Here is a 20,437-nt window from a genome sequence, read left to right on the forward strand (position 1 = left end):
GCTTTAATCTTGAGGGCTCTCTGTTGGATTCAGAAGCCAGTTTTTAACATCTGTCTCTATGGACAAGACAATGCGATGAGTTTTTGGGTTTATTTGCATTTTGTGCCATGCTTGAAAATGTTCCGAATGAGATAGTTTTGCATCTATAAGTATGTCTAGACTGTCCATATTGCCTCAACTCTATATTTGCATAAATAATTAAGTCTCCAGACCAGAGTTATTTCGAGTCTTGTCATCCCTGAGAAGGGCAAACAATTTTCTCTCTCCATTAAATGCATTTTCTGCAGAGTCTGTGAGGAAACTGAGTAGTGTTTTTTTCCAACTACAAAAGTTTAAGTGGATGAGGTTTACATACTGTGTGGTGTGGCTGTAACTAAATGTGATATAATTCAGCTTTATTTATAATTCAGTCTGAGATTTAGGTTATGTTTACATAACTGAATTGTCGGCATTTACGGATGTGAAACACTTGGTACCAGGCATCTGCCTTCAGAAGCCCAGTGTGGATCACAAGGGTGTGTAATCGCGACCAGTTTCTCACCAGGGAAGCTTTAAATTCCAGAACCCAGGGCCTCTCATTTTAAGATCTGCTTTGCACTAAGTCATAACGTTTTCACTTAAAGTACCTTCAAACGAGATCTGAGGTCTCAGTCTTTGGTATTCATGCACATGTTTGCACATGAATGAGCTTACATAAACAGGCATTTGTGTGCTTCATTACTTCACTTTTCTTAGGTAAATGCTTACGAGAAAACATGCACACATCTGAGAAAAGCCCATTAAAAACTTATTTTCACTGGTGAGCTGTTTCAGGAATCCTGGAGCAACGATAGAGTTCATTTGCACATGCTTTCTTGTCCTTCAGAAGGATATTGCGAAGGGGAAGATACGTAGGAAAAATACAGTTATTTTACCAATTGCTTACTAAAGAAACAAAGTTCAGTTTTTCAACTTAGTTGCATACATATTTATTTTAAATGAAGAAACATATGGCACAATACTTGTGCGGGTTGGGATGTTCTGTTCAGCTTACTCATCCAGAAGGCTTAGTATGTTATGTTTTTTTATAAGCATAAACACTGTCTAACCATTGCGGAGACTGTGTCTGTGATCAGATCTACTGATGCTGATGTTTCCTTTATGATCTAATGAGAACACCTCAAGAATGAATGTTTCTTAAACTGAGGAAATACTGTAAATATTGCAGAGCAAAATACACACAAATTAATGCTGCATGTTTCCCTGGAATAAGTGGGAAGGGTGAATGGGTAAGAACATGTAACATAACACACCAAGACTGATTTGGGCAATATTTTGACGTTCCTTTGTTATTGTTTTGTTAAACCATATCATTCTGTTTCATAACACCTTTAACTTAAATTCTACTTTCCAAAAAACATCCTTGGGATGTGAAAATCCTCCTTTAGTTCTGAAATGTTGCCTGAAACATGCGTGGTGGAAAACTTCTATTCCTCCCCACCAATTTTCCCCAATTATATCTATAAACTGTATACCTCTGTATATTTCCCATTTAATAAATATCCTGCCTTTTAAGTCTATTCTTTTAAAACTGAAGTGATTGAGGAGGGAAATGGTAGTTTGCGAGTTTTGGTGTCTGCTTTTTCTGAGATTTTTAAGTGCATGCCCTTTATGATACACTGTCGTATTTCTTGACCATTACTCTGCAGAAAATTTTGAAAAGTCCATGGAATTAACTTTAAAATGTTTATTTAACAGCAGCTGTAGCTCAAAATCCTAGAGTAATACAGTACTCTTATTTTTTGTTTTCCTAAGGCTATTAAAAACCAGAACACTTACATGGAAGTAAATGTAAAATGGACAATTTTAAGGTTCTGGTCCTGTGTTTAGATCATTGAAAGTCCTCCTGCTCTTTCACCTGTTCCTGTTGAATTTGGAAAGTCTCCATGCTGAAATCAGTGTGTACTATCTGGGGACAGAGAAGAGAGGAGCCAGTGAAATAGGAAGGGTTAAGCATGAAAACTAACCATAACAGCAATGTTGCCTTTCTTGTTGGTGGGCTGTCTACTATCATTTGTTCTGTAAATGGTTTTGCTTGTCCAAGCAGTGTATGATTGTTAGTTTTGAAATGGAATTGAGGCACGTTACTTAGTTGTGTTTGTCTTTGCTCACTTTGTGTAGCTGAATTTCCTTCAGAACGGTGGTGGTTTCTTGAGAGTATTTAAAACTTACAAGGATAGCAGCTGGGCTGGGAGATGGTAAAGGAACATCTGCAAGAGCCAGAGCTCTAGCTGGAATTCAGAGTTTTAGCTTCACGGGGGCAGCTCTGTTGGCTTGCTATGAGCAGGCTCCACTAACTGCCCTGGATCTCGTTGTGTCTCATTTGTGTTGTTTAAATTAATATGTTTTAAGTGATGCTCATGGAAATCCTACCACTACTTAGTATTAGAATTTGGAAACTAAGCTATCGGTGATTGCTTAGCTGCAGTAGCATAAATGACAAGGACAAAGCGTGTCTCCATCAAATAGGGAGAGCACTATGCTCTTGGGAATGCAGGGAAAAGGATAGTTATGGTACTGTGATGCTTTTGACTCTAGTTAGGATGTGCTCCAGTCAGCAGGTGTGTTGATTATTTTGTGTGAAATGCTGCTTTGGTTGGTGCAAGGAAGATGGGATGGACAGAAAGAGATGACCACAAAATTGCTAGAGGATTAGTTCACCCGTTGAGCAGATGCAGTGTGTCGTTAAGCCAAACAAGTCCACAGCAGTCATGTGAAAGCGCTACTGGTGAGTGGTAAGTGCTTAAAGGTAGAGGCTGATTTAAACACCTTCTCCACATTGTCATCCTGTGAGTAAAATTTCTCTTTCTTGCTTCGCATTGTTTATGTTAATGGAAATTTCTGTAGAACTGCAAATGGCTTCAAGGTTCCCATCATCAAAGGTACCTTGAAAACCAGCACAGAGAGAAAATTCCTGCCCCAGAGAGCTTCAAATCTCCAATGAGACCAACGAGGCAGGGAAGAGCGGAGATACTGCCCCCATTCTCCATGTTGATGGCTCCTGCCACACCTTTGGTTCCTGCCCTCGTGGCTGTAGAGCCTCCATCCTTCCCATGTTCAGTGGCTGCAGACCTGCTGTCGGTCTGCAACACACAACCCTCAGTTATGAATTGTAGCATCAAGACCTTTCAGGACCTTTCTGAGGAACCTCAGAAGGTCTGCAGACCTCCAGCCCTAAAACAAGGGAAAAGCTGCCATTTGTGGTTGGTTGGTATGGTCTCCATTTCTTAGTCCTCCTGGTGAAACGGAGGCTGCTGGCTCTCAACCCGATGCCCTTTGGGGTGGGAGCTTGGTTTGGAGATGCTGCACCCAGCAGGCTCTCCCAAGCCATGGAGGGGAAAAAAACAACTCCCCGAGGCTTCCTTGCATGTGGGCTTTCCAAGAAAAGGTGTAGTGTATCGGGGAGGCTGTTGTTCATTTCTCTGCTATCTCCATGCTGCCTTTTGGCCCCCTGCTGTGCCCTCCCCGCCGTGCCAGCGTGTGCCGGTCCCAGAAGTGCCCAGCTGGGCCGTGCAGCTGGGGTGGCGAGGGCAGCCCCCGCACCAGCTGTGCCCTCACACTGGAGGGCCTCTGGAGGCTGTGTCCACATCTGCCAGAGAAGCGACGTGTCTGCCCGTTTGCCAGTCACGTGTGGCTTGCTGCTCCTACAGCTGTGCGAAAGACGTGGGAATCCATCCCATAACCCCGCTAGCCCCCCCAGTGGAAGATGAACCAGTCTGGGAGATGTTTGTGAGGTGGCAAATGCTCTCGCCTCCTCCCCAGCATGGGGGCCGTAGCTGGCAGCACAGAGGAGGCATTCTTCAGGTTGGGTCATGCACCTCTGGAGGGGCCAAAAATAAATTGCACCTGAAACGAGAGAAATCGGGAGGTGTAGTGGTAAGGAAAAGGCTGCGCTCCCTCGCTTTGAGGAACGCAGACATCCTCGTCCATTACTCCTCCCAAATCTCTGAAAAGTGTAAGCAATATTTCATCTTGCACCTTTGAACTCGCTTGAGTGGGCATTGCACTGTCACCTGCTCTTCACCCGTGTGCTGCAGTTTGTGAGCTTCCCGTGGCAGTCCTCCCAGCAATCTGCCCTACCTCTTTTTCGGCAGGAGATAGTTTCACTTTGGGGGTTATTTGTTAAATGAGATACTGTCTTGAATTAACATCTTACATAAGCATTACTGAAAGAAAATGGATCCCACCTATTGTGCAGCAGGTATAATGGGGCTTCTTACACAGCACGGCTTGGGAATAACCCAATTCCTTAATTAACTCTCTCTTTCTATGCCAAAACCAAGCTGCTCAGGCAGTTTTATTCTTTTCCCATGTCTGGGAGGCAGTGCAGTGTTTGAAGACTTCAGTCAAGCTGCTTGTTGATTTTAATAACACCTGTGTCTTGAGGCTGATTGTGGGGGATTGCTGTCTGTCATTATTCAGTCACTTTGTTTAAGCTTACTAATCAGTTTGTTGGCTTCAGCATCTTTTGTCAAAAACATCTCTGTTTTGGAAGAAATCTGATACATCTTTGCTTTATTTCTTTAACAGATTAGTTTGCTTTCCCTCAGCTCCTACGTGAAGGGAATCTGCCACTCTGGAACCAAGCTCCTGTTTAAAATAACTAGTGTATGCCTATGAAGTATTCATTAAAGGATCAGGCTTTTTGTTTGTTCTTTAGTTACTCCTGATTATTAGAGGATCACTGAGATAGTTAAAACTTACTTCCACGAACAACTCTTCAGATCCCCCAGTTCTCATGTCCATGGTCAGGCCACCTCCAGCTGGTTCAGCGGGTGCTGCTGCATGGTGGGGTGTCTTTACTTCAGGAGTGGGAAGAGCAGAATGGGAACAGCCTTTCTGTCTTCTCACCAGTGATGCTCATCCTTTTCCGTAGGAAAGTGATGAAGCTTAACCACCAGGCAGAGCTGATGCAGAGGTAGGCTTGGCTCCTGCTGTGGCACAATAAATCTGTGCCCTATCTCCATGGACTGGTTGGAGACAGGAGGTTTAGTGTCTTGGTACCTCTAAGCCTCTAAAGCTCTTCTGACTTTCAGCTCAATACCCTATAGGTGCTGTGTAAAGGTCTAAACTTCTGTCATAGTCTAAAATGTACTGTAGCAGAAGCATACTTCTTATGCTTGGCTTATGGCTTTAGGAGGAAATATGTTGCCTGAATTTTCTCTGTAGATTCATTATGCTTTGAATGGGAGCCATCCTTCTCCTGGATTTTAGCCATGGCACTACTTGTTGAGAGATCATCTCGCTACAGGCTAAAAATATAACCTCACTCCCCTCCCATCTCCATACCCTTGTAGGAGTGTATCTAGCATCTTTCAGACAACTCCAAGACATGTTTGAATCTTATATATTCACTCTGAGCAGCTCTGGTGACACCCATAGCAATCTTGACACTAGGGATGGAGTGCTCTGTGGCCCCCTGCCTCTGCAGTGTACTTGTCACTTGTTCAACAGATGTTCTGCTATTTTAGGTGTTTAAAGGATCAGAAGCAAACTTTTCTCTGGTTGCTATTATACGCTGACTACTATTTAGCTTTCCAAAGCAGAGTTGGGGTAGAGATTTGTAAGTGATATATTTAAAAATGCTCACAAAAATGAGCAAATTCAAGCCGAGAATGTTTTGCAGTCATGATTTCAAGTTTATCGGAGTTGTGTGGCAGTTGACAGCGCTGCCTTTTGTGGCACAGTCTCATAGTGGTGTGTACTCCTTTGTAAGTTTCTTTGTAGTCCTATTGACTCGTGACAAAAAGATCCGAGGAGCATTGGCATATTGGTGTTACAGCTTGCAATGGCTCTGTAATGAATCCCAGAGTGGGAATTTCCATCTCCTCTTCTAACTTCTGCCTCTTGTAGTGGATTATCTACATATACGTGTCTCATGCTTTAGATGGGTTAATGAACCAGGAAGGTCCCAGGTCGTGTCCAGGTCCTAGAAATAATCATATATGGGCAAGGGATAAACTGAGTCCTTCATGTGGGAGTTGGGTCAGTGTGGCACAAGCTCCTCACTGCCTGCAGACAGGCATTTGCTCACTGGACCATTTTATGGCACTGATATAGGACATATGGAACATATTTTTAGCCCTATCAAAGCCGTTAATAAGACTTTATTTTTCACTTAAACGTGTTCACAGAATGGAAGGCACTGTGACTCTCTTACTTAAGTATGCAGACCCATCTCCTGTGAGTTACAAGGGATGTTGCAGTAAAATGGCTTTCTTTAAAATTTGGAAGAAAAAATCTGTAATGCCATTTTTTGCTATTGCTTGCAAATGGGATTTGAATAAGCAGAGAAAGACCATTATAAATGTGGTTTCAGAGGCTGTTCATCTTGAAACAAAGAGATTTCTTCACATTCAACCTCATTACTCTGATTAGTGGGTTGTAAAGTGAAGCATGAAAATGAAACATGACATAGACATGAATTGTTTGTACTAAAATCTATACAAACTGCTTCTTGGAAATGAAAGTATGACAACCATCTTCTCTGAACTGTTTAAAAAGTTTTCAGAGTAGCTCATTTTTAGGGCCTGTAAATTACGTTGCTGTAGCTGTTGGGGGAGACAGCAAGAAGCTAAAAGAAAAAAACGAATAAGTAGAATGCTTTTTGTTTCTTTAGCAGCATTGAAAAATGTGAAGAAGTGAGAAAGCTTCAGAAGAAAGAAATGTTGAGCACGAATGTGTTTTGATTGGTTGAAAATGGATGAAAGTCTACTTGTTTTCACTTTTAAAATGGAGAGAATAGTCTGCATTATTCTCAAAAAGGCCTCTTTGTATCCTGCTTACATCCGACTTCAAATGCACTCTGTCCCGTTTGCTTGGCTGTTATAAAAATACCTGTTTGGATCTTCGTAGGAGATCCTGGAAGAGGGCAAGTTTAATCTGTCGACGTTATTGGGGTTACGGGCACTGTATGGTGCAGGTGCAACACAGCTGTAGCTGTAGAGCTGCGATGTACTGTCTGCTAGAATTAGTTTTTGAATACTGAGTTCTCTTAATAGAGCTCGGACCTGCAAGACTGTGTCTCTTCTGGTGTGGACGGGTTTAATGCTACAGACACCTCAAACTGCCAGCCAGTTTTGTGTGCCGCATGTGACCATGGACTGTCCAATTTCTTTGTGTTTTGAAGCTCACTTTAAAAAAAGCAAATAATTTGAATGCAAATTCTGGTGCTGCTGCAATACTGTTTCTAGAGATGACTCACAGTGGTACAAATAAGATCCCAGAACTCCTTTTGCAATCACATTGCCTTCATTTCCAATAAGTGCATCTGGAAAAGGATTTCTAAATGATACTAGGTGTCATGAGAAAGCAAATTGATGATACAATAGGCAGGAGGAAAATTCAGCATCTTGGTATTTAGGAAATGAGGGGAAAGGCTGTGGGTTGCAGTAATGAATGTAAGTGCGTGTCTGCTGTGAAATTAGCTGATGTGAGAAAATAAGAGGTCTGGCTTCAAAGCAAGGGCTGCTGAGCAGGAGTGTACTTGGGGGACCCTGCGATACTCGCTGCGTTTGGTCCTACCAAGCTGCTGCCGTTGTGGTTTGGTTCTGTGGGAGGATGAGATCTGTAGTACCCTGGTAGGATGCGATCTGTAGCACCCTGGGTGGGCTGTGCAGTGAGGCTTGGGGTCTAGTGTGAAAGTGGAAAGTATGAGTTTTGGAGAGCTTTCTGGGAAATTTTCCTATTAAGCAGCTTTTCCCATGCTTTAGTGTCGCTCTGTGGTGCAGGTCCACAGAGTAACTCCATGACCCGTGGAAGGAGCACATCACCAGGCTCATTCACCTCCTTCTTCCATATAGATGAGGGTTGTGCGTTATCTGTGCTAAACCTTAGTAAATGGGTTTCGGGAGTGAAAAGAAATGAGCAGCTCGTTCGGCCCCTGCGCTTCAGGCCCGTGCCACGAGGAAGAGCCGTGCTGGCTGGCATGGCCACCCTGCAGCAAGCCCCACACACCTGCCTCGGGTCGGGAATGCCCCACGAACAGCGTGGCTTTCTGCCACAGCCTGCAAGAGAGCTGCCTTGCAGGGGCTTGTAAATGGTTACCCCCCAGCAATCGGTTTGTGGCGTAGGCTGTGCAAACATGTGGGATTTGTTCCCTTCCTTGGCATGAGTCAGCACAGCACTTTGCCTATAGGACTGAAAATACGCTTTGAGGGATTTCTGTGGAAGGGAGGCACAGGAAAAGGGATGGGGAAGAAGGAGGATCCCTTCTGCCTCTGCTTTCTTGGAAGTAGTCTTGGGAATGGCTCAGCAGCAAAAGGCAGGAGCGCTTGCTGCACTCTGAGATGGCTTGTTTGGGATCTGCTCCACGTGTACCCAACAGGGAAAGTGTTCTCCTGGTAGGTTTTGTAGAGGACCTGCTCTGAGCAGGTTTCAGGACACACGTTTCGGGTATGCACAGGATGGCAGCCTGCTGTTGAAACCAGTTCTGGTTCTTGAGCACGGAGCACAGACGCTTTTCACTCTGTTTATTTCCGGCACACGTTAGTGGAATTTATGCTCTGAGCAGGACAGAAGAAATCCTGGATGAACAAATTCTTGTTTAGCAGTGTGTGTGCTTCTAATACAAAACCTCAGTACAAATAAACTCTGCCCAGCAGGGCCTGTGTTCCAAAAAGGAGAATGACAGCACTGTTGACCTGACCGTTCCCTGTCTTTCAATGAACTTAAGGGAGTTCCAGGTATTCATTGGTTCTTGGTTCCTCTGCTGGTTACCCAGACGAGTATTTTAGTGACTCTGTTTTTCTAAAGATGCTTTCTTCATGGTTTCGCAGGGGGGAGGGAGAGCTTGTAAGGGCTGAGGTTGGAGAATTCACTCTAAAAATGAAAGTACAAGTTAAAGTGTTTATTCAGTATATTAAGATATAATTGATGGTTGCAAAAGCCACGTTTTTGCCCACTTGTCAGAATACTTGGGTGGCTTTGTACAGACTGAGGTACTGGTCACCATGGATCTGGGGAAGGCAGTGTGGTGCTAGATAAGAGGAAAACCAGTGCAGAGTTGTTCAAGGTGTTGGCTATCATTAAACAGAATCTTTTCTGAGGAAGAGAGGTTTTGGTCAGAGAGGGGGAGGTTGAGCAAAAATTGAATTATTCAGTGTTGGCCCCTCCTTTATCTTGGAGGTGTCTGCAGTGATCAGATTGACCCTGAAGACTATGATACCAAAACCTTACTGAAGTAGAAGGAAATTGAAGTTGTGAACAACAAGCTGTGATAAAAGGTGTAAACAGGCTAATTAACAGGAACAGTTATGTAGCTGAGCAAAGTACAGGAAAGCTCGTCTTGATGTTTGCAGTTGCAGTTACAATAATAGAGAGCAACCTGTTTTCCCAGCAAACTTCTGTTGCTTTGCTTTCTGTTAACTCCAAGGTGTTTTTGGGGTTGCAGATAGCATCAGCGCTGCCTGTGCTAGCGGTAAGGTGAGATACCAGTCGTACTTGCGTGCTCTTCCAGGAAAAAGGCCAGTAGATGTTACGCGACATATCCAAAAGTGAATGGTGCCAACATCCATTTGTTGGCAGTCGTGGATCTGCTGTGTGGAGGAGGGGTGAATTTAAAAAAAAAAAAAGGAAAAAAAAGCATATATGGATCACAAGGCTCATTGTGTGATGCAACCTTTGTGGTTTGCAGCTTAGAAGTCCACGTAAATTCTGCTTCAAAATAAAGCCAGGGAGCCATGGGTTTCAGTCTGGGTTTTGGCAACTGCAAATGGGATTTGTGCTTTCTCCTTCTACCTCAGATTTGGCTTTTGTGAAAATCCTGGGGAAAAAACAGTACGAGACTTAAGCTACTGTTTTTTTGTTGTTTGTTTGTTTGTTTTTAACTGGATATTCCTAAATAAAATCCAGTTGCATAAACAGTTCTAACTGGGAAATGCATTTGTGTTGTTAGAAAAAGCTTTATTGTGACAAGCTCTACTGAACTGGCATTGTGATCATGCTCTCTGGCTGATGTATGAGTGGGTTTTAGTTTGCATGTGGGAGTTGTAATCTTCCATTTTTCTGAGTTACAGGTTTATACTGAGCCAGAGAGATCCTTGTTGGGTCACCTTCCTCCAGGACACCCTGGAGTTCTCCGAGTTCTGCATGGCCCAAATTAGGGATGAGCATGTAATCAGGGCTGGAAACGTGAGGGGGTACAGCTGGACTCAGAAATCACACCCCAGGTATGGTTGTTGGTGTCCATCAAGCACGTAACAGGATCTTAGAGTGCTCTAACTTGTGTGCACGCTCCTCTCTTTATCTGAGGCTTAATTTTTGTCCTGAATGCAAACTACTTGTCTGGGGAGCAGGTTTGGGGAACCACAAATCCAGGTTCTCCTCCTGCTAATTACAGCTCTATAGTGCTAATATAGGAGCAAAAGAAGCAAAACCATGCTGCACCTCTTACAGCTAAGAAATTCTTCTGGCTTTATAGACAGAGTTCAGGCACCTGGGGAAAACACTCAATTTTGCTCATTTCCAAAACTGTAAAAGAAACTCTATGTACTTCTGATATTTGTTAGGATTTTGCTCTAAGCAAAGTGTCAAGGAGGTGATGAAAGAGTCTGTCTGTGAGCCAGAAGAACCTTTATCATCTGCACTACCACTCTCGCTTGCCTGAGTAGAGAATGAGAACAGCCATCTAATAGCTGAAGAAAATGTTTGACGTGAATGGGCAGCTCTCAGGGACACACACACCTCCTGTGACCCACAGCATTAAATCTGCTTTCATCTCAGGGCAAGGACTGAGGTCTCTCATGCCCAATGACTGGAGTGGGAATGGGGTTTGGATGTTTCCAACATGAGCTCTGATAGAGAACTACCGAAGCTGATGGTTTTCTGGGGCCTTTGGGAATCTAGCTGGACAGCTCTGCCTATAATTCCAAGACCTAAACACAGACCTTTTGACTGAAGAGTTTGTGGGGCTTCTTATCTTTTTCCTTTTCCTTTTTTTCTTAATGAAGCTACATGGAGTTGGATTTTTAAGATGCAACCCAATTCTGAATGGCCATTCCAGCCCCTGTTGCTGAGATGCTGAGATAGAGCACTTTCTACAGCAAACAGCAGAGAAGTGAAGCAGCTTTGGTTGCACCCAGCTGCCTGTTACTGCCCCGTGCCAAGGGCACGAAGGTAGAGATTGCAATCCAGGCTCACGCCTGTGCTTCTGTTCCTTTATGGGACATCTTAACCATGTGTCACCACATCGTTAATTGAGAGGCATGGTTGAAGAGAACTATGTAACACCTTGAGTCTAGGAATGTAGGGCTTCAAGAAAAATGTTCCATGTGAGACCTGTGGCAAATCACACACTGCCAAAACTGTGGGCTGGCTTTCAGGCAGAAGTAGGTGATGCTTCCAAACTGAGCAGCTGAAGTCATTTTATTTATTTGAATCCATTTGAAATCTGAACACCTCAAAAACGGAGTTCATACCAATCGCCAGAGCTTCCAATGCTGCTTTTGTTGCTTCAGTTGACCAGGGCAAAGCAACAACACTGAGTGGAGGCTGGGGAGTGGGACCCCCTGCCTGGCTTCCTCCAGTGAGAGTGGTGGCATGGGGCTAAAGCACAGCCCCAGGTAACCAGGAGGTGGCTGGTGTGCTGCTGGGGCAGCAGAGCTGTGGGAGGGTGACAGGTTTGGTTGTCCTAAGAAAACATAGTGAGGAATTGTCTTTTTTTTTTTTTTTTTCTCTTTGATATTTTTTCCTTGTCTCTTGGGAAGCCTATTATAAGAAAGTTGCAGGGAAAAAAATAAATTAATGCTGTTTATTTAAATGTAGGTGAATATTTCTACTTCTCTCTATAACTTTAAAAAAAACCTGGCATGTATGTTAATAGTTCTGTGAAGCTCTTCAGGAAGACTAACTATCACCATGTAGACCAAGAGCAGGTGCAAGTTAGACTGCGTGTTGTTATCCTGTGCTCTCACCGCTGTGGCAAACAAATGTGATGAATTACCTGCTGTCCACAGATCTCAGTATTGCTTAGGAATTGGTGTCTCGGTTTGAAAGGGTAGGTGGACTTTGCTCCAAGCTATCTGGGCTTTTTTGCAGTTTTGTTAGTAAATCACAAAATACACTGGGGTGTTGAGGCCTGAGTATTTTGTTGTAACCATTTGCTTGGCAAAGAGTATGACTCTCACCTGCTTGAAATCTGTGTTGCAGGCATTGGCTCGATCATTTTAAAAAGATGATAGACTGGAAAATCAGCCTGAGCTTGAGACCGACCCAAATCATGAGTTTCACAGAGCTGCCTGATTTTCAGCAGAAAATGGTGTGTTGAACAACAGAATTGCTCAGTTCTGTCTATGCTGTTAGAAACGTAAGCTTGGATGCCAAGAAATGGTGCATTTACACGGTGACGGCTGATGTACATTTGATTTTAAGCACTTCTATTGGCATACAGGAGGAAACAAAGGTTTAAAAAAGCTGTATTAAACCTCTGTTCAGCAGAACAAAGCTCAGCTATTGATGCAATGTATTAAGTTTTGGGTGAGAGGTTGGGTCTTTTGGGTATATAAATTGCAGTGTCAGAACGTTGCTAGCTAGATGCTAGCCATCCAGCTGTGTCCTAAACATAAGGGGAAAAAACACTGAAGCTCACTAACCTGAGATGTGTAGGTGTGCTAGATAAAAGGAGGGTGTTCGGACACCCTGAGAAAGTAGTGTCTGGCAGCACTAGCTGAGGACAGTGTTAGCTGTTAGTGATTGCAACCTTTAAAAGAGAACTTTATGTTCACTTGATGTGAACAGGTAGTTCCTGTTCTCTATTTCGGTGATTTATTTATTTTTTTTCCCCTACCCCTTAGTTGGTGAAGGAAGGAGGACCAGCATGCTGAGCTGGTCTCTGTCAAAGTGCCCTGAAGACCAGTGGGATGCTGTAAAAGGGAGGTAACATACACACCCCCTAAATTACCTCGTCACTGCCAGGTGTTCTGGGCACACTTGTGATTCCAACAGCTTTAGAAGCAAGTTACTTGCTAAGTCTGGCATCCCATCTGGAAAACAAGGTGATGATAGCCCACTTACATTATTCCAAAGAGTCACTGTTGTTTGAAAAACTCAGCAGTAGTTACCAGAGGGGTTAAGCACCAACAGCTTCCATACACTCCATCAGCATTTAAGTGCATGTTTGAAAGTGACAGTTTTAATGTGTTTGTTCTACAGCATGATGGTTACTGTGCTGGCAGAAATGGTAATTTCTGCAAGGAAAAGGATCAGAGTGTTCAGCAGCAGCATTGCAACACGGGACTGGGTGAAGCAGCTTGGCCTGGGGACAGACATATTCATGGATGCGCCAGGACTGCCAGAATATGATGGCCACAAAAACTGCAGAGGGATACTGCAGCAGTTCAGCCCCTGAAATCCAAGACCATGTCTCTAGGCAAGTACTTGGTTTGACAAATTATTATTATTGCTGTTTTTCACAGTAGCATTATGACAGGCATCTTCAGCTCCTAGGTAGACATACACTTTTGAAATTGAAGCAGAAGTACAAGTAATAAGAAAGGTTCTAGAAGTGTGGTCTACAGGGTGTTAATACTCCGTATAAGGAAAACTGGGCAAACTCTAAAAAAAAAAAGCTGGACAGTACAGGCCCTTGGTCAGCTTACTTCTCAGGTCTCAGATATGGGCAACCTTAGATTGTTCTTTTGTTCTGTAAAGATCAATGCAAACCTTTATTTTCTATAAATAATTTAATAAATACTTTTGTTTTACAATGATACAACAAATGACAAATTCATAGCAAATGAGTCACAAAGAATTTAGGATCAGTATACTTTAATAAGGTATCAGTGTCAAAATACATTTCCTTATCAAGTTAAAGTTCCCATACAGTTATAATATTGTCAATAAGAATTCAGCAATATAGATTATGAAATAATTATGATAAAAAGTATGATTAATATTAAGACATGGAATATTTTTCAGAGTGTTTTAGTAAACTGTTAGGGTATAACATTTTTAATGCTGAAACTACACAAATAAGAAACAGAAAAGAGCAGTATTCAAGTGTCTTTAATCCTTGAAGCCTTTAAGTCCTTGCCACTGAAGGTTTGTCAAATCTGGCTTGTCAATTTTCATTACATTTTGATGCTTAAAATATGTTCTTTTTTTCCCACATAGAAATAAGATCACTTTAGGAGTAGCTTATTTTTGGTAACAAACTCTTGAAAGATCTAGCTGCAATAGGGGCTATCTTTTTTTTTTTTTTTTTTTAATGTTATGTACCAATAATAATAACAACAAAAGATCTGCTTTTCTAAGAGTGCACAGTGTGTATGATTAAGACTCACTTAACACAGCGATCTCCGAAGTGCTCAATGAACCCAAGGCTCCCTCTCTGCAAGCTTCAGTGCATGATAGAAAGCAAATTTGTAAAACACATTATTTTTAGACTTCCAGTTCCACTGAAGCCTATCTTTGTTCTAAGTTTCTGGGCCAGATTTTTTACCTGTTGTACATTGCCACTGTTCCATTTTTTTCAGCAAAGCTACAATGATTTATACCAGTGGAGGAAACAAGATGGACATATTCCAATACATTACCCTGGTTTGTATGCATTTCAGAGTCAGAACTGCTCACCTGCCTTTTATTAGTTTAATATTTTTGCTGTTTAAGTACACTCTAATTTCAACCTTAGCCTTTGAAAGCATTCAAAGCCTTACTTTTTAAAATATGTGCATGACAATAAATGATAGTTGAAGTTCTGAAAATGTCTGGCTGAATTTAATGACGTTTCAGATCTTGATTAATATAAGGTAAATTAAAATGAGAGAGACCTGTCTGCCAGTAATTCATCTCACTACACAATCCTTAATTATTTTTGTCTACTTATAACTGAGTTAGCCTAATATACTGGGAAATACTACTTTTAGTTTTAATGATTCAATATTGAAATTATATTGCTAGCTAGCATATAACATGAAAAAGGCTAGCATTATTCAGAGATGTTAGTACTGGCCATTGGTGAGATTCCTGAAGTGTCAGCAACATCCTAAGAAATACTACTAGTTCTAGCAGAAACAGCTCTTATAGTTGTTGTGTCCTAGATACAGAAAAAGTACCAAGAGATGATTAACAACTGACCCAGAGAGTTATTATAATAATAAAAAAATCTGTTTTGTGTAAAAATAAAGAGAACAACAAAGCACAAAACAAGAAATCCCAACACAAACAAAAATCCTCCACTGGGGTAAATCTGTAGGACTCCCTTGTCCGTAGAGCTAAGCCAGGTTAAGTCAGCTGAGAATGTGGCTTGCTTCTGAGGAAAAAAGCTTACAACGTGCAACCTTCACAGATACCCACAAACATTGTAGTTCACCATTCACATTTCTTTCAACAAAGTGTATAAAAATGAAGGGAAGGGGAGGGAGTCAGAAGGCTGGGACTTTTTTCTTTAGTATGCTTTCCCAAAAGTTATTAAAGTTACAATACAATAAATGCTGGAAAACAGAAAGACTCAAAGGATATCAATTTGGCAGATCAACAAAAAACTGTGGTTGGAGATCAAATTTGTTTCATTCGTCTTTGGCAATAAAAATAAATCTTTGCAGTACTGCAGCCAAAGTATCACAAGATGAGGCATTTATACCACAGCTTTTTACTAGCATGAAAACTGAAGAAAATCTGAGAGTATAAATTACAGGTAATGAGATAAGGGGAGGGTAATCAAACTCTCTAAACAACACATTAATTGCAATAGAGAAAATACAGTAGATGTATTTCTTTAATATGAATAATAAAGTGAGTAACTTCAAAAGGCCACTATTTGGTAATGTGGACAGGTTCAATATCTAAGTAAAATCCTGTAAAAGTGTATTGGTATTAGAAATTGTCTACTTGCAAAAATATATTTAAAAACTGAAGCTGTTTTGAACAGTATAGGCCAAGGAATATTGCAGGATTGCTCAGGTTGCCTGGTCCAGGGCTCTGAGCAGTTCACTGCCCTGCAGAAGCGTGGAACTGCCCAAAACAGGGACGTTAACCTCACAGTCATATCTTGTCAACTCAGGCAACAAATATGGTTCAAAGGAGGGTCCCAGCAGACGACTTGTCACACCTGAAAGAGAGTAAAGTGAGTCATGGCACTGAGACCAGAGACAGAGAATGAGAGAGCGAGAACTTCTTTCCTCTCCTCCCTCTTCTGTTTATATCAGTTATAATTTCATTTTCTACTTATGTCAGTGTGCCTCAGAACACCAACAGTTAGTTTTTAGAGCAAACCTATGCCTCTCAGCCGGAACAGCTTACAAGCATGAAGTTTTCCACCTCTATCCCCAATTTAGATTGCTCTCAGGAAAATGATACTGGTGCAAGTGAGGAAAGCTATAGTAAACAACAGTTTCTAAATTGACACCTGCACTCCCTCTACATAAACCTCCCTTCATTACTGATTGTCGTTTGTAGAAGGCATATGTTAGACTGTAACCTAATTCAGGCATCAATGCTGCACTGCAGTTGTTCAGTACAGTTTAATCAATTCCATCACAAGGCAAGAATACGTAAGAGGATGACTAGACCACCAAGGCACAAAGGCGTTAAGTTCAATTGAAATGAAGAGCAAAAATAATTTTTCCCTCGTACATCACAAATGTAAACATTAACATTTCATACTAAACAACACTTTGCATTTTGCGAAACAAAATTGTGGTTCTCAGTTTATCATCCTCTGTTAAAGTTTTTACTTCATGTAATCAGCTATTTCCAATTGCTGTATTTGAAGTCTCTTACCTGATACTTTATGAGTTGGCTGGGCAGGATAGTCCTGATAATGGGAACTGTAAAACTGAGGGGGAAACGCTCCTGCTTTCAAATTCTCACCAGGACTGCCACAGGTGGGTTGCTGTTGCTGCTGTTGTTGCTGTTGCTGCTGTTGCTGTTGCAGTTGATTCATTGGTTGGCTCAGGCCTCTCGAGTTACAGACAAACTCATCTAATTTACATAGAAGGAAAAAGCGAAGTTAAATTAAGCTATTGTAATAGTGATAGTAGCTAATACTAATTCAAAGCAAAGTGATCATCAGCGTGATGATCACACAGTGTAGGCATCCCTACATATTGTAGCAAAGCATGTCCAAAACCAGTGCTATCTCTGGGAGTAGTATTGTACTCAAGACAGTCAAATAAGTAAGCACAATATTGCAGAGAGGATGTATCAGTTCTCTCTCTGAGGTGTCTGCACATTACATCAGCATTAGCTAAACCCACCTCCATTAAATGGATCCCTATTGCCTCCAAAGCAAGGGCATGAACATATTGGAAACAACCTACTTGGTAGCTATCAACTGTACCATAAACCATTTAGCTCTTACTGATACAAACTGATCTCTAATTTTAGCTTACTGATTTTTTGACAGTGCTTATTAACATCTCATTTTGTAAGAGTTTTTATTTCTATTCAATTTTCTTAACATTTTGTTTCAGCACTTAACATTGCAAAATTAATCAATCTCTTACCAGTAAGAACACTTGTGCTGAGAGACTTCTTTTCTGAAACCAAGGAACAATTTTCCCCTTTGAGAAATTTCATTCTCTTCCACATTAAGTGAGATGGGTTAGTGACAGATGGATCTCCCTACAATTTGGAGAAAAGCAAAACACGATCACACTGATGATCTTGGTATGTTCAAAGTTTTGAAGGGGATGATGCATTTTCTCATAATTACCCCACTCAGTTGTTGCAATGCTTGTTCTTCATAATCCAGTTGTCGCTTCAGTTTCAAACTATTAGACAGAGCAATTCTTGCTGGGTTTATATCTATGCCTCGTTGCCCAAAAGCATCCAGTGGCCTGTTGAGAAAGGATCTTTGGGTGAGCAGGGAGGCAAATCTAAACAACCTAGTTCCATTTAAGCTGCCTTTGATGCATGACACTGGACATCACGTGGTTTTGTTTCCTTTTGTCAGTCATCCTACAAGCTTTGGAAACATTTGACTTTTGGGATCAAAGACTAATGAAAGATTAGCATAAACAGCCTCTAGAAATCTCCAGACAGGCATAAAAATACTGTGGAAAAGAGTCATGAGATTTTTTTAAGTTTAGGATTTTGAGAGCCATGCCTATCCCCTTGCTTTGCATAGTAACACACAAGTTGCTGTTTGGAGACAAACCTTCTCTTTCCAAGTGTATGTTCAGATGCTGGCATTTCTGGCAGCAACAAGAAAAACCCTGAAAGCAAACTGCAGGTAAACTGCACAACTCCGTATCTTAAAAGGACTGTGCCTATTTTATGCACTTCTTGACTGTTTCTCATGGCAAGCTTTGAAAACCCACACTCTGCTTGCTACCCAAGAGCTACTGACAAAATGATAGGAAACTGCCAGGACTCTGACTTCTGAGCTACACCTCAGCCCATACTGTTTGTGTGTACCAGAAAGTAACAGAGATGAGGAAGAGCTGGAGAGAAAAAAAAAAAAAAAAAAAAAAGTTATTTTAAATTTGAGTTGTAGTACCTATACATGCCAGCAATAAGTGTACTGTCATCCCTGTCTCTCCTTTGTCTTCTGTTGTGCAAAAAACATGTGCAAAATCAGAAAGTAAGCACGTGTCCCAACTTACCAGTAAGCCTTTTCAGAACTTTTCTAAACTGCATAAAGTAAAGCAGGCTTGGCAAAATTACTTTGCGTAATTTTTACTTGACAACTTTGAAACACAGTCACACGTCTTTACAAGCAACAAAAAGATAGCCCACTTGTGCTTCTACTTGACTGACTGCCAGTGGGAGAGGACCACAACAATTTCCCCAGAATTGCAATCTGATGCCTTTCAAAACAAGTTATTTCAGCTGAACTGAGGAAAAGAATTTTTCAAGATTATGACCTCCCTCCCCCAGATATTTCCTGAGTAAAAGACAATTATAATACAGAAGTTCTTACCTTTTTTTATATACGGGCATGCCGGGAGAATGTATTGGGGGCCCTGAGGGTGAACTTGATAAGGTTCCTGAGTATTTATCCATGAGTCTCCATTTAGCTGGAACATATTCTAATGGGGGATCAGGTGGCCATTGGGTGTTTGGTCTTCCTCCCATCGAAGACAGGGGAGTGCTGGCTTGGTCGTGGTATGGCGGCAGCGATGACCTACTCATATTGTTGAAGAACACAGATGACAGTGACCCATGGCCAGGGTTAATGTTTTTATTTGATAGCTGTGGGCAATATTTCTCCGGGAGGAACTGATTCTGTGAAGCAGAAGCAAGGGGTTGGAAGATAGTACTCATGCTACTTAGACTCTGCTGGGTATTTTGTGCACTTTCAGAGAGAGGACGTTCTTCTTGGCATATTGGGCTGAGCTGGAAATCTTCTCCATCCATAGGAATGTAAGGAGCCAAGGTTTCAAGGTCCAGTTCATTGAAGTCAGTCTGCAAAAAAATGAAATAAGTAAGTTCATAAAGAAACTAAAAGTTAATAACAGTTGTGCTGATGTGATGTGAAATGCTACTAGGAAGACTGTAAAGCTAGAAAGTCACTGTATGCTGGATTTATGTAAATGAAACTCACCTGCTCCTATTTATAGAAATGTCTTGTTTCTTTCAATGGCATAAATTTGTACTCATTTTGAACTGAACCGAGTTAATTTTCTTCATAGTAGCTCACACAGTGTTATGTTTTTGGACTTGTGAGCAAAACAGTGTTGATACACCATTGTTTTAGCTACTGCTGAGTAGTGCTTACAGAATGAAGGCCTTCTCTGTTTTTCACCCTGCACACCCCCAAGGAGGAGGCTGGGGGTGCACAACAAGTTGTGAGGGGACACAGGCAGGACATCTGCCTCCAACTGCCCGCAGGGATATTCCATACCACACGACACTGTGCTCAGCAATAAAAGCTGGGGGAAAGAAGGAGGGGCAGGGAGACATTCAGAGTTACGGTGTTTGTCTTCCCAAGAAACCACTACACATGATAGAGCCCTGCTTTCCTGGAAATGGCTGAATATTTGCCTGCCAATAGGAAGTAGTGAACAAATCCCTTATTTTTGCTTTGCTTGCACGTGCAGCTTTTGCTTTTGTTTATTAAGCTGTCTTTATCTCAACCCATGAATTTTCACATTTTTACCCTTCCAATTAATTCTCTCCCCCATCCTACTGTGGGGGAGAGAGCAAGTGGCGGTGTGCATCTTTGCTGCCTCTTAGGGTTAACTCAAACATTTCTCATTTTGAGGTTTTGCAGGAATTAGTCTATTTATGTTTTGTTCTAGAAAGGATGTTTACTTGCTGTTCATCAGGCCAGATTAAAAAAATATGCTGCTGCTTGTATTTCTTATCCAGTCTACAGAAACTTCCAAATTCTGAAGCTCTCTGCTGCTTCTTTCTTAGCAGTGCCACCACAGCGATACCCTAAGGCACTTACTTCATACAGTTAGGGACAGTAATGTACACCTCAGCTTTTGAAAGCGTATGCCCGTGTTAATGTTGT

General features: G+C 41.8%; 1 protein-coding gene and 1 long non-coding RNA gene across 6 annotated transcripts in view; one reads left to right on the forward strand and one right to left on the reverse strand.

Annotated features, from left to right (window-relative positions):
• The window catches only part of LOC137853851 (uncharacterized), a 38,888-nt gene extending 24,626 nt beyond the window's left edge, over positions 1-14,262 (forward strand). The window contains exons 4-5 of the long non-coding RNA XR_011094769.1: positions 12,187-12,295; positions 13,189-14,262. This is a non-coding gene — a long non-coding RNA (uncharacterized lncRNA). The remainder of the gene's footprint in view (positions 1-12,186; positions 12,296-13,188) is intronic.
• EPAS1 (endothelial PAS domain protein 1) overlaps positions 13,787-20,437 on the reverse strand; it is a 117,299-nt gene continuing 110,648 nt past the window's right edge. For all 5 annotated transcript variants that reach the window (XM_068676658.1, XM_068676662.1, XM_068676661.1 and 2 more), the window contains 5 exons: positions 18,899-19,383; positions 17,690-17,813; positions 17,481-17,598; positions 16,756-16,956; positions 13,787-16,084 (listed from right to left, as the gene is read on the reverse strand). In XM_068676658.1, the coding sequence (XP_068532759.1) occupies positions 15,933-16,084; positions 16,756-16,956; positions 17,481-17,598; positions 17,690-17,813; positions 18,899-19,383 (1,080 nt within the window). In that variant the 3' untranslated portion in view covers positions 13,787-15,932. The remainder of the gene's footprint in view (positions 16,085-16,755; positions 16,957-17,480; positions 17,599-17,689; positions 17,814-18,898; positions 19,384-20,437) is intronic.

The sequence above is a fragment of the Anas acuta genome, chromosome 3, assembly GCF_963932015.1.
Source record: "Anas acuta chromosome 3, bAnaAcu1.1, whole genome shotgun sequence".
Lineage (NCBI taxonomy): Eukaryota > Metazoa > Chordata > Aves > Anseriformes > Anatidae > Anas > Anas acuta.